The 14,136-nt window shown below is 47.4% G+C and overlaps 1 protein-coding gene across 1 annotated transcript in view; it reads right to left on the reverse strand.

Moving 5' to 3' along the window:
• Window positions 1-7,154, reverse strand: part of ITGA9 (integrin subunit alpha 9) — an 855,720-nt gene extending 848,566 nt beyond the window's left edge. Inside the window, exon 1 of the mRNA XM_029589807.1 lies at window positions 6,689-7,154. Within this exon, the coding sequence (XP_029445667.1) occupies window positions 6,689-6,867 (179 nt within the window). The 5' untranslated portion in view covers window positions 6,868-7,154. The remainder of the gene's footprint in view (window positions 1-6,688) is intronic.
• Window positions 7,155-14,136: the final 6,982 nt, after the last annotated feature.

Raw genomic sequence — 14,136 nt, forward strand, 5'->3', positions numbered from 1 at the left:
TCATAGCGATATTAAGTCGGAGGTCCCGAAAAGTAAAAAAAAAAAATTTGAATTCGGCCCACAGCTGTCGGGACGAAAACCGGACGCTCAATTTTGCCGGCGTCCGGTTTCCGAGCCCGTGGCTGTCAGCAGGCTCGAGAACCGACGCCGGCAAAATTGAGCGTCGGCTGTCAAACCCGCTGACAGCCGCCGCTCCTGTCAAAAAGGAGGCGCTAGGGGCGCGCTAGTGTCCCTAGCGCCTCCTTTTACCCGGATCTACCGCGTCACCTAATTTAAATAGAGAATCGCACGCACCGGCGAAGGGCCGGTGCGTGCGCCGGGAGAGCGGGTGTTTGTCCGCTCTCCCGCAGACTTTACTGTATCGGCCCGATAGTCTGAAAAGGGATTGGTCCTTTCACTGACATGTGACAGTGGAGAGACCAATTGGCTGCCAGTGGGAACAGCCCTGCCGGAGGAGGTAAGATCTTCTCCAGCTGGTGTTTTGGGTGGGGGGGGGGGGGTGTTCTGGTGGGCACAGATTTTATTTTTAAGGTGAGAAGGATGGGGCTGGGTGGAAACCTGGTTCAGACCTCATCCTACTCTGTTTTTTTTTTTTAAGGTGAGATGGTTGAGCATGCTTGGGGGGGGGGGGGGTGGGGGGGGAAGGACTTGCAGGGCCGACCCACTCTGCCTGGTCCAGCCCAGCCCAACCCATTAGGCCCAGCCTCATCAGGCCAAGCAGGAGGGAGGGAGTTCCACTCAGGAGGTCGGAGGAAATGTTTTTTTCCTATTTTTTCTTACTGCATGCAAATGAACAGCGACTCAAAGAAAGTGTTTTGGTTTTTTTTCAGTTTAGCGCACTTTTTTTTTTCTCCTGGTCGATTTGCATGTCCGTGGTTTACTGCATCCCTCAAGGACTGCATTTTTCAACATCCCCGTTAAATACAACACACACAAAACTCTAACTCCAATTTTAACATGAGTTTTATTACACTGGCTCCATAGTAAGAAGGCAGTAGTTACAGATGTCAATGACAGCATTCCCCGCACAATCCCTCCCAACAAACTGTTCACCAATTGATATTTACATTTCCAAAAGGCAACTCCTTCAGAGTTTCAGCCTGCATGCTGGCAAGTCATTTCTGATCCAGGCTTGTGATAAGCAAATGTGCTCTCTTATATTCTCCACTTTAGATTTTTTCAAAAAGAAGATAATTGAATTATGAATGTGTGTGACAGTGACGCGGATGGACAGTAGCCAGAATTGAAGCCTTGACGGCTGGCGGTACCGCTCACAAGTTTCAAACTTGTGTTAATTCAACTGCCTTTTTGTGACACTAGAGGCCCCAAAGGCATTAATATCAAGGGCATGACTATGGCGATTTCAGAGAACGTCAACGCAGCTTCAACACACCACGAGGCTCTGACTCTGATCCTGCAGACACAACACTCTAAGCAGCAGAGACGAAAACACTTTTAGACAGCTCTAGCTTATAATGCTGAAAAGCCAAGCAAGTTCACCTTTCCAGCCTCCTGTAAAGGCAGTGTAATAATTGCTTAGGCTCTTCAGAGCTGTAAACCACATTGTACTTTTAAGCCAGACACACAAAGCAATGCTGCCTCCACAATCTGTTGCCAGGCACGAAAACAACTCAATGGATTAAAGCTATCAGAAAAATCCCCAGGTTCCACATCTGCCCAAGTCCCTGGCTCTAGATCCAGAATAAAGTCAAACCAACTCAGAGGAACCGTCAAGGAAAACCTAGAGGTCAATGCAGTAAGAAGTGAAATATTTTGCAAACATGTTTCACACACAAAATCCCTAAATAATGCTTCTTTGCAATAATATGGACTACTTAGGGCTTTTACATGTGAAGCACTGTTTACAAAAAAAATTTGCCTTCACAGATAGTAACATTTTGCATGTATTCCGAAAAAAAATTAAAGAGCTGCTTAAAAGCATCAAGTGAAACAGCTCATTAAATTATGAATTCTCAGAAAGCTGGCATGCAGAATCGTCTTTGCGGGCCAGTTTCTGTTTTGCAAATCTGTACGGGAAATTTTGCATGAAATTTTTCTGCCCAGCTCCTTTGCAGGGATAGAAAAATTGCACAACAAATTAGCGATCTCCCACCCCATGAGATATCCGTACAGATTCGTGCAGTCGTCCCACTATTTTCTGAGGCCACTTCTTGCCTTCCACGTGTTTACGAACAGGTCTGTGATAGCGAGCGCCAGGACAAAGTAACCATATAGATAGATGGGAAGCACAGGCAAGGCCTGCAGAATCAAAGGGCAGAAGAGAAATTCATTTTCAGGTCTGGCGTCCAGCCTGAATACATCGATTTATAATTGCACTGTGCTCTACTTCCAGGGACCAGCGGTGGCGTGTTTTGTTCATACCTAAGTAAGAGATTCAGCTGTGCCTTGTAAACTTCCACTGCCATCAACGGTGCCCACTCACGTCGGAGCCTTGCCAGCTGACCTCCAGTTAAGTTTAGTCGCTGGAAATCAAGCTGATTCTAACACACTAGGGACAAGAATGGCTTGCCGTATCGGCTGAAATGCTTGGGCCTAAGCAGCATGACCAAACGTTCTTCACCATTAACACGGATGGGTGATGGAAAAGGACCAGTCATCTTCTGAAGGGCATGATTGCTGTCCGGCTGCCACAGAGTTTGAATTATTCCTGTTGTGCTCATTACACCATTTTTGTTTCAGCAGTAATCAATGAGAAAGAGAGACATTAGTGGCAGCTAATGAATAGCTGGAAAAGTTAAGCACAGTTATTAACAAACAGGATGCTAACCCAGATGTTACAGATGTTATTTACTCATTTTAGAAGAAAAAAAAAAAAACAGCTATTTATTTTCCTGGTGTTTGCAACTGTGGTGTGGCCTCGGTGGTTAAAGAGCGAGGGCTGTGGCTGAGCAGAGGGCAGAATTCCCAGCCCAGCATTCCAGTCCTGCCCGAACGGGTTTGTAATATTCATGTAGTACACACCATCAGGCAGTGAGGCAAGCTACTAATTACCTGCAAAGAAGCAGGAAGCAAAATGGAAGGAACAGCTAATGCTCCGAAACCCGGGGCCAACTTCCAGTGAGGTAGAGGAACTGGAGGGTCATCTTATTTATTTTACTTATGCTTACTTTCTGTTCCGCAATTTCCATATTATGTTCATCTATGTAATTATTTATCTAGACATAGATAAATAATTACACTTCAGACAGTACCAACAAACAATCAGGCCAAACCAGTAAAATGCGCTCAGCGGAGAGCACTGTTTAACCCGGTTTGGACGCATGTCCACAACCTCTTAATACAATAAGGGGTTTAGTGCGTCTATAATGTGCATCCAAACCCACCCAAAACTAATAGCGCTCATCCCTTGCAAATGCATGTTGATGAGGCTATAAGTCATTCGCCCCAGATACCATTAAAAAAATGTGCGCCCAATCCGCACATATTATGCTCAGAAATTAACGCCTACACTCGGGCAGGCGTTAAATTCTGAGCAGCCCGAAAAAGAGTACAGAAAAGCAGAAAGTACTGCTTTTTTGTACACCCTCCGACTTAATATTGTGGTGCTATTATGTCAGAGGAACTAAAGGTTAAAAAAAAAAATTAAAATTTGAAAAAAAAAAAAAGTGTGTCGGCAGGTCAGGTTAGGGAAAACGGACGCTCGATTTTACAAGCATCCATTTTCCTAACCCGTGGCTGTGCACAGGTTAGGAAAATGGGAGCTCGTAAAATTGAGCGTCCGTTTTCCTAACCCTCTGACAGCCACCTCTCCTGGACCAAGGAGGCACTAGGGGTGTGCAATTATCCCCAGCGCCTCCTTTTAGCATGACCCCTCATTTGCATGCTGTATCACATGCCCAAGAGAGGGGGGCTATACACGCGTCGAAAGAGCAGGCACCAAAAATGGGCATGCTTTTTTAGCACTTCTGTACTGTATTGGCCTGAATGTACAACAATCCTCATACAAACACTCATATGGTAACTGCTAGACTCCAAAGAGTCACAGTATCATAAGGTTTTTGCATCTGTGCATCAAGCTGTGTTTCTTACAATCACCTGCAGGTGACCCACCCATCTCCCATCCGCTCCCTTTACGAGAGGAGATGTTGCATTTCAGAGCAGACACAGCTGCTTCCTCCCTGGAGCGGCCACCCAGCTTTGAAACATTGGTCTCGGAGGCTGTGACAGAACTAAAGTCCAGCCCTGCATGTCTGTGGAAAAGGAACTTTTGGATGCTCGGAAACCTGGCTTTTTGGATCTACATTTGGAGGGATTGACTAAGAGCTATTTTGCACGATTTTATGTATTTTTACAGAATATGAGGCACTTAATTCTTAATAACTGAAAGGGAGAAATCTATAGCATTTTAATTAAGTATTTTAATTTTTATACGATTGTATTTTATTGTGTTTTATTTGCCTATTGTATCCTATTTTGTTTTTAGTTATTATATTTTAGGAATAATTGCTCTTTAGTTAATTTATTGTTATTTATGTTTTATACATGGAAACCGTTGTGATGGCCAGTCTGAACGATGGTATATAAAAGCTTAATAAAATAAACAGATAAATAAGTAAATAAAGATTGAGGTTTTTAAAGGGTTCTGTTGCAATTCTGATGGACAAATTAGGCATCACAATAATATTCAGAGCAAAGGCTTAGAAGGAAAAATGATGTACTGCGCTCTGCAGGAGTTGTGTCTGTGTTGGCAAACAGCAACTCTTGCTGTGAAATTAGGAACGGCTTCATTCGGAGCCCAGCAGCATGCAGGCACAGCTCGGAAGCAGCCCAGAACCGAACACATTTGGGCCACAGAAGCCAGCATTTTCTGAGGGTGATCAAAAAAATGCACACTACTATTAATAAATATAAATATTGTTTTGTGATTTGTCAGCATTCCACCATACTAGCACATGTAACAGGAGCCCTACCTATTTGTGGCTATTTTCTATATCTAATGACATCACACATGGAAGCAACAGGATGACTTTAGGGTTTCCAGCCCTGTCCTGAGGTAGCCCTATCAGCCAGTCAGGTTTTCAGGATATCCACTATGAATATGAACACAATGGCATTAGTGCATGCATATTTGTCTCATGAATATTCAGTGTGGATATCCTAAAAAGCAGACTGGGTAAACGCTCTTTTAGGACCGGGATGAGGACCCCTTTAGGAGAAAGTTGTTTTTGGTTTTTTTTTAAATTGCAACAAGTAGCAGCAACGATTAAACCTAGAAGAAAGTAAATAGTTTTCTACCGTTCTTCAGAAATCCTATGCATGGACAGAATAGTCTCAATTAACTCTTCCAAACTAGGGCAGAGTTTGGAGAAGGATCTGAGCCAAAGCAGGACACTGCACAAACTGTACTGAATCCACCTGAGGCAGGACCTTGGATCATTTCTCCCCCCTTTGGAACTCCACTTGAAGTTCTCACTCTCTTCCTGCTGCTCTGATCACTCTAACCCACTCGGGATGTAATTATTCACCTCCTTGCCTTTATAGAAAGATGCATGAAAATAGCCCAATAGAAAGCTTTTTCGCCTACAAACGTGGTTGTTCACCTTCACTCCACATATCTAAGTGCATTAGCATGGCAACCACAATTCATTGACCACAATTGCATATTCTATATCTATGAATATTCGCTAATATATAAGCCACTGGAGAGTACATTCCGATTTCTAATTGTTTAGAAAATTCAGTAAGACCTGAAATAAATGGTAACTAGGTGCAGCAATCAGAGCACATCCCAGGCAGCTATTCAAAGAGCCCACTGTGGATCTGCCTGGGGCTAAAGCCTGTTCTCCCATCCTTAAAGAGGACCATAGCATTTTAAAGAAACAAAATGCAACACAGCAGGAACGTGCCATCCCCTCAGGGACACAGATACAGATCACTTCTCAGTCTTTTGGCTCAGATGAAGGCAAGATCTGAGAACGGTCCTTTGCTGCAAAACCGAGGTCATGTGTAATATGGGGGATGGGAGGATTATGTCCCTGCTCCTCAAATCAAGGGGAACACCCTAGCTGCTAATGCAATAAAATACTAAGTTAAAAAACTATCTTAGAAGAAACAGCAGCAACAGCACTGTGGCGTCTGACCCTATTTGAAGCTGGTGGGGGGGTCCCTCTTCTCACAGGGCCCGGGCTGGGAGTGCCTCTTCTGCTGCCACAGTGACCGTTCTGCTCTGCCTCTTGGAGCTCCCTTCCTCACACCTTTACTGTCACCTAATCTTCCCTCGCTACTCTGAAGGGGTGGAAGCCATCCGTGCAAAACGCCTTTCCAGCCTGCTGCCAGTAGCCCCAAAGGGAGCTGAAGAGAAAGGCTGGGGGGATCTGCACACTGTCCGGGGGGGGGTAAGGGGCAGAGGGAGCTCCAAACTTGCCCCCGGCCCCCACGGCAGGAGCGCTGACCCGGCCGGGTGGAGGAGACAAACAGGGGTGCAGCGCTTGCCCCTGCCTCTCCCGGGGATCATCCTGATTCTCTCAACTCCCCTAAGTGCCCACGACGCTTCCTGAGTTACTCCGGAGCCTCCCTGCTCCTTAAGGTGCCCCCGACTCTTGCCGGGGTGCTCTGGATCCTCCCTGGGGGTACCCCTTGATTCTCCCCGGGATGCTTCAGATCCTCCTTGCACCTTGAGGTGCCTCTGACTCTTCCCTGGCCCCCGTCCGGCGCCGCGCTCACTCACCAGCGGGTGTTGTCGTAGTAATGCTCCAGCACGGAGTAGCCAAAGAAGGAGCCGTTGGGTCCCTGGTAGACCACCGGGTGATCCAGATCGATGTTGTAGGAGTAAACCAGCCCCGCTGAGACGAAAGCCACCAGCGCTTTCCAATAGCCCCTCTCCCCCCGACGCCCGGCTCCGGCCATGCCTTCTCTCTCTGGCTCCAAGAAAGGCAAAATCCAACTTCTAGCCGACCCCCCTCCCAAAAGAAAAGGTCCTCCGAGAGCTAAACGTGCTGGTGAAGTGCAATCAAATCAAATTAGCGCTGGCGGGGAGGGGGGTTGGAAGTGTGACTGGGGAGAGGAGAAAAGCTGTAAAAACTGAGGGGGGAAAGTGCAGCCGGAGAACGAGAGCTGCGGCTGGACTGGCTGCTGTTTTCCCATTAGAGAGTGGCTTGAGCAGACACTTCCCCCCTCCTCTCCTCTCACTCCAGTTGCCGACGCAGGGAGGGGGAGCTGAGCTGCCTCCCCGTGACTCCCCACCCCCGCCGCACTCCTGGGACTCTGGCGCCACCGGGCGGCCAGCCGCAGCGTTTCCCCGCCTCCCCGCTGAAAGAAGAGAAACCCGAGAAATGGACGGGTGCGACTGGCAGCCTGAACGTCTCCTTTCATCGTTTTAAATCTGAGCCTTCTTCCATTTACAAAAAAAAAAAAAAACCATTGCAAACCACTGTTCCAAAGTTTGGAGTCCGGCTAAAGTTTGGAACCAGACCCACTGCATCAATGATCTTATGATCAGAATATTCATAGGAAACTTCAGAACAATCCAGGAACATGGGGCAGGAGTAGCCAGAGCCCCAAACAGACCAGGCTGTTAGGTTATCCACAATGAATTGAATATTACTCCTGGGGGAATTCTGCACAAAAAAAAATTTTAAATTCTGCGCAAAAAAACTGAAAATTATGCGCAAAAAAACTGAAAATTCTACAAAATTCTGCAAACTTTATATTGTTCAAAATAACACAATTTACATGACAGTCTTTAAGTAACTTCATTTTAAATTATTACAGAAAAAAGTTGTTACTTAAAGTTGCAGAATTTTAAATATTTTGAGCAGAATTTCCCTAGAAATTCACTGTGTCCCTTCCACTCGCTCTCCCTACTCCCCTGGCCTGTTTGCCCTCTCAGGCGTCAACTCCTCCACCTGCCAATATCTCTCCCCTATACCTCTAGGCTCAACCCTTTCCACTCTATTGCCAGTCCCAGACTTTGACCCTGTTCTCAGTACTGCCCCTCACACAGGCTTCCTCTGTCCCTTACTCTCTCACACACGTGCTCCCTCTCTCTAATACACATACACACACCCTCATACAGGCTCCCTCACACACACAATCCCTTCACACAGGTTAGCACCCTCACATACACACAATCCATTTTCATACACACGAGCTCCCAATCTCTCACACATGTACACACTCCTTCACAATCTCCTCATATAGGCTCCCTCTCTCTGAAACCCACACTCAAGCATCCCCCCAGCGCCCCTCTATTACCTCCCATGCTCTCTCTCATCCTCCTGCTCTGTCACCCTCCCCTTCCCTCACATAGGCTCCCTCTCTGAAACGTACAAGCATCCCCCCCACTCCCCCCTTACCAAGCAAGCTGTCTCTCACCCTCCATACCCCCCCTCCTCTCTCACACACACATTCTCTCTCACTTGCATCCCCTTCCCCTCATATAGGCTCCCTCTCTCTGATACCCACACTCAAGCATCCCCCCCACCCACCCTCTCTTACCTCCCATGCTCTCTCTCACACCCTCCTGCTCTCTCTCACCTTCCCCACCCCCCCTTTCACCAACCATGCTCTCTGTCACCCTCCCCTCTCGCACACACGCATTCTCTCTCACCGGCATGCTACTTAAACACAAGCCTTACAGTATTATCTTGCCTCAGCAATGGGTTTCTTGTCTTAGCAGTGCGTGTTACCTTTGAGTTCATGGTTCCTGTGTTCCTGATTCTTTGTCCAGCCTTGCCTTATCCAGTCTTTTCATATACCAGATTGAGTAGCAGTGAATATCAGCGCCGGCTAAAATTTAACTCCCAGGGTTCTCCCAGCACCTCCTCTCCTTACCCTGCTAAATTTTGTGTGAATAATAGGTTATCCACACAAAATTTGACTAGGGAGGCGGGAGAGGATGGGAAAATATTGAAATCTCAGACACAGTGTGTTCTGTGTGTTCTCATCCACCCTTGACCTGACTTCTGGATCTGATCTTCTTGCCTGGACCTGACCACCCTTGTCTGCCACCTGCCCCAACATTGGCCTGTCTCAGACTCCATTAGTCTGCTGCCTACCCTGACCCCAGCGTGTCATTGGGCTCTTGCTCTAGCCACCAAGAGCCACCTAAGACCTGCCAGCCATCAGAACCCAAGGGCTCAACCTGCAGGTGAGGTGGCTGGTATAAGTGAAGCCCCAGTCTATCTTGCTACAGGGTGCCTTGGCCAGCTGCCGGCATTGGACTCGAAGCTTCACCTACAAGGTTGCGTCAACTATGCTGCAGCAGAAAGGGCTCCCACACCCGCCAACCTTCACAAGATATTTGTGAGAAAAGCATTTCTTCTAGATAAAGATGACTACTCTAACTGCAATGGTGCATGTCATGATGATGGACTTCATTTTAGCAATGGAAAAATCAACATCACTTTCTGGTTCAAATGGAGAATTTAGTAGGTTGTTCCTTTTTTCCTCATTCAAGATCCTTTTTGAATATTTGGAACCATTATATTCAACATTTATCCCCTCAAAGTAGGAGATGGGCCCTTAATTTTTAAAAATTAGGGATCACATTTTCTTTTTCTCCTTTCTTTTGCTGGACTGCAGGGTTATCCTGTTAGAGTGTTGATTAATTCTGCTGATTCTTGGAAAATGAGCGAGGTGGATGGGCCATGGGGAGAGATTTGTTTTTGGGAGGGGTTAACAGTTTCCTGCTAATAAAGTAAGTGTTGCCCATCCCTGGCTGCATTGGCATCGCGGTTGGGCCTGTTCACCTCGCGCTTCCTTCGACCAGCTCCAGGCACCTCCCTTGCTGCCACGGCCAGCTCACAGCATCCTCGGGCTCTCCGTTCGCCATCCTCCTTGCAGGCCTCATGGCGAAGCTCCAGTCAGGGATCCGCATCGTCGATGTCCTCTGCCACACCCCTAGGCACGCACACGGCCAATGTGCAGCCCTTTAAATGCACAAGGCAGGAAAACCCTCGGGGGTGCCTCCCGATGACATTATGTAGGCTTACTATTTAAAGCGAGGCCATGGCCCCAGGACCTCACCTTGGCAAATGGGTTGACACCGTTGGTGTGTTAGTTTGCCTTGTGTGTTCAAGCGTTCTCCTGTTCTAGTGTCTCTTGTTCCAGCATCTCCTTGTGTCTCCGTATGTTCCTCTCAGGTAGTACCTCTTCGGACTGACCTCTGGTACTGGCCTCTGCCTGCATGACCACTCTTCTGTCTGCTGCCTGGAACTGACCTCTGCTTGCCTGTCCATTCTCCAGTCTGCTGCCTGGAACTGACCTCTGCCTGCCTGACCATTCTTCTGCCTGCTGTCTGGAACTGACCCTGGCTGACTATTCTTGGACTGTTATTCTGGCTCTGACCCTTGCGCTTCACTCGGATATTCTCTTCTGGCCTACCGTGACTACCAGACCAACTTGCTTGGAAACTAAACGCGGCTTCCACTCGACTAGACCCACAGGCGCTGCCTGTCTTGCCCAGAGACCCTCCCTGAACTGCTACCTCCCTGAGGTCTCCGGAGCTTCCAGTTCGGGTCTAGTCCATCCATTCTGCCTCAGCTGCACACCCTTGCTCATGGTGGGCACACCCCTCTGCTATCTCTCCGGGAGACCACCAGAGGCCCACCTAAGTCCAGGTGGTCCGGGTACCCAAGGGCTTAACCTACAGAAACCCCGGACTGTTATTGGTGAAGCTCCAGTTAGCCTCTGTCTCCTTGTGTGTTCCGCCTCCTGGTGGCAGGCGCTGTCTGGGTCCAACCAGAGGGCCGTACCAATCCTGCACCAGGCCAAGGGTCCACCTCCAGCGCAACAGTGAGTTGCATAGCTTGTCATTCACCATGAGGGCATAAGAACAAATGCACCTCATGGTTACTTGTGTAAAGTTCTGTTACTGTTCAATAAAAAGTTTAAATCATAAAAGAGACCAGGAATTAGCTTTTTCCATAATAGGTTCTATCTTGTGGAACTCAATACCAGAGTCACTGACATCCTTAGACGATGATCTGTGTCTGTTTCAGAAATAACTGAAAAATTTTGTCTTCCATGAATCAATTGGGCAAACATCTAGTTAAAAAATGTTAATTGCATATGCGTTTTAGGCTTGAGACCAATATTCTATTTTATGTTTTGTTTTATTGTTATTTGTATGAAATTTTTTGGTTTTGTTTTGCACTTCGCTTAGCCCACTGGGTCTGCTATAAGCAGATAACAAATGCTATTAAACAAATAATCAATTGACATGATTATTTTGGCCAAGCTGCAGTAAAGTACTCTTACATTACATTTGGCTGGTCATGTGCCCTCTTTTCTCTGCTCCTGACCACCTAGGCCCAGAAGATTGCAGCAGTGTATGGGAAGAGCCAGGGCTCAGTATGGGACCCTGGCAAGCAATGGGAAAGCTCTGTGGACCTACAGGTGAATGCAAGCTTAATCTCAGGAAGCAAGGGATGAGTTAGGGAAAATTCTGTGCAGTGACTGTAGCAGAGAGGGGAGGGACAGTCACTATCTGCAAGACAATTTGCAAGCTGCAGTGTCCAAGTGCGTGCAGACAACCTGAGCACAGAGCCAAGGAGTAGAGGCCCACTCTGGTTAAAGCCCGTGAGTGTGTGGGAGAGTGGGAGGGGTACAGGGATGGGGAAGGGCTGGCAGGCAGTGCAACAATTTTATGCGATGCTGCAGTATGTCTGCTAGGGGAGGTGGGATGGGAAACTTGCTGAGTACCTGAGCAGCAGCAGAAGAGTGTGTGCGCTTTTATATCAGAGAGTAATTTAGTGTTTGTCAGAGAGAAATCTGGTGACAGGGAGGGGGTGAGGCAAGGGGGAGGGGTATCTGCTTTTGGGGAGAGAGGAGGGAGAGACAGGTGGGGGAAAGGGACCTGGTGCAGGAGAGAGGGGACTTGTACTTGCTGCTAGCCAGAGGGAGGAGCCAGCCCTGGATTTGTCAGTAGTCACTCATTATGCTCGCACCTAGGATGGAAAATATTTAGGGGCAGTAGACTGGCTAAAATTAGTTGCCTTTCTGCTCTACTGCATCTCATTCAGCAGAGAACAGCCCTCTGCTACCCTGTAACAGTCCCTTGCAGGAGCTAGGGTGATGAAAGCACCAAAAGTTCCCAGGGACGGCAAAATCCTAAATCTGCCCCTGGGAGGAGCACAGCGATCTGCTGCTGGATATAGGGAGAGGTGGAAGAATTGATGGACTTGGTACTGAGCAGGAGAGAGGAATTTAGAAGGGGGGGGGGGGGAGAGAGAGGGAGAGGAAATCTGGTAGAGGGAAAGGGAAGTAGGAACTGGGTACCTCTACAGATAGTAAAAACGTTGTGGGGATAGGGAGCTAGAGCGAGAGATGGGGCAAGGAATCTGCGTAGATTGTGAGCTCTATGGGTCAGGGAATTCTAAATATGCTGTAATCTGCATTACTTGGTTAGAGTCTTCTACAATATGGTTAGTTGTATTTCTAGTTAAATTATAGTAATTATTTGTAGTTTCATTTATTCTATTTAACAGACTTATATGACCAGTAAAAAAAAAAATAATAAAAGAGGTTTACAATAAAACATTCATAAATTTATATAGAAGCCACAGACAAAGCAGAACAGAACCACTATCCCTGCTGCCATCCAACCAAACAAACAAAAACATGCCCAATCAGGATCTTACCAACCTGACCATAGCTTCCCTCATTCCACAATAAGGATCCAATCCAGACCAGCAGTCCCCTTACTCTTCATACTAAAGATTTAATTCATTCCACTCACATGCTCCGAAGTCTACCACAGTGTTTAACAACCAGTGTGCCTTTAGATCTTATCAAGTATGCCATGGAAAAGTCCCCACTGCCTAATGCTCAGATCCAGGCCAATACCTGAGCTTTGCTCTGAGCAACTCACAGCAATAAGAGAAACCAGTAGTGGATTTTAAACAGATAGGAACTCCTTTCTGAAAACATGTATAAATCATGCATGCCTATTCTTCATTGCAAAACTGGGAGACTGGGCATGCAAATGGCAAACTAAAATTAATGTGAAGTACAAAGTGATACACTTAAAGGAATAATAATCCAAATTATAGCTACATAATGCAAGGTTCCACATTAGGAGTCTCCACTCAGTAAAAGGATCTAGGTGTCATCACTGAATATACATTGAAATCTTCTGCTTAGTGTACAGCTACAGCTAAGAAGGCAAATAGAATGATAGGGATTATTAGGAAAGGAATGGAAAATAAAACAGAGAACATCATAATGCCTCTGTATCACTCCATGGGGGCGATCTCATCTTCAGTATTGTGTGCAGTTCTTGTTGCGCCAGAGGTGGACCCTTGGGCTGAGGTGGGGTTCACTCTACCAATAGGAAGGATCTTATGGGTCCCCACCGTAGGAAGGTGGAGTGGGCTGATGGACAGAGGCCAGCTGGCACTTCAGCAATACCAATACCAGCCCTCGTTCCCCGCGGGTTGAGCCTTTGGGTACCGGGGCCGGCTGGGCTTAAGTGGGCCTCCGTATGTCATTGTCGATGGATGGGCAGAGAGGTCAGCCCAGAGGCAGCAAAAACAAAGCTGGGAAGTCTGTACTGGACGAGGCGGAGTCCCAGAGACCCAGGAGCCAATAGAACAAAAGTCAGACAGGGGGCGCCCGAGCAAGAACAGGACGAAACCTGAATAGGCCAAGTCCAGGATGTAGATGTAGACTGTAGAGGCATCATAGAGCAAGCTGGAGTCAGGGCCGGCAGCAATCAAAGAGCAGTGGCATGGCAAGGCTGATGTCTGAGCTAGGAGAAGATCAATAGCATAGTCAGGCAAAGCAGAGGTCTGGGCTAGGAGAAGATAAGTAGTGTAGTCAGGCAAAGTAGAGGTCTGGGCTAGGAGAAGATCAGTAGCATAGTCAGGCAAAACAGATGTCAGGTCCAGGAGAAGATCAATGGTGAGGTCAGACGAAGCAGAGGTCGGGTCCAGGAAAAGATGGATGGCATGGTCAAATGAAGCAGAGGTCAGGTCCAGGAGAAGATGGATGGCGTGGTCAGACGAAGCAGAGGTCGGGTCCAGGAGAAGATCGATGGCGTGGTCAGACGAAGCAGAGGTCGGGTCCAGGAGAAAATCAATGGCGTGGTCAGACGAAGCAAAGGTCGTGTCCAGGAAGTAAATCCAAAGAAAGGCAAGGAATCAGGAATGCAGGAACGAAGGAGAACAGGAACAG

Source organism: Rhinatrema bivittatum, chromosome 2 (assembly GCF_901001135.1).
Source record: "Rhinatrema bivittatum chromosome 2, aRhiBiv1.1, whole genome shotgun sequence".
NCBI lineage: Eukaryota > Metazoa > Chordata > Amphibia > Gymnophiona > Rhinatrematidae > Rhinatrema > Rhinatrema bivittatum.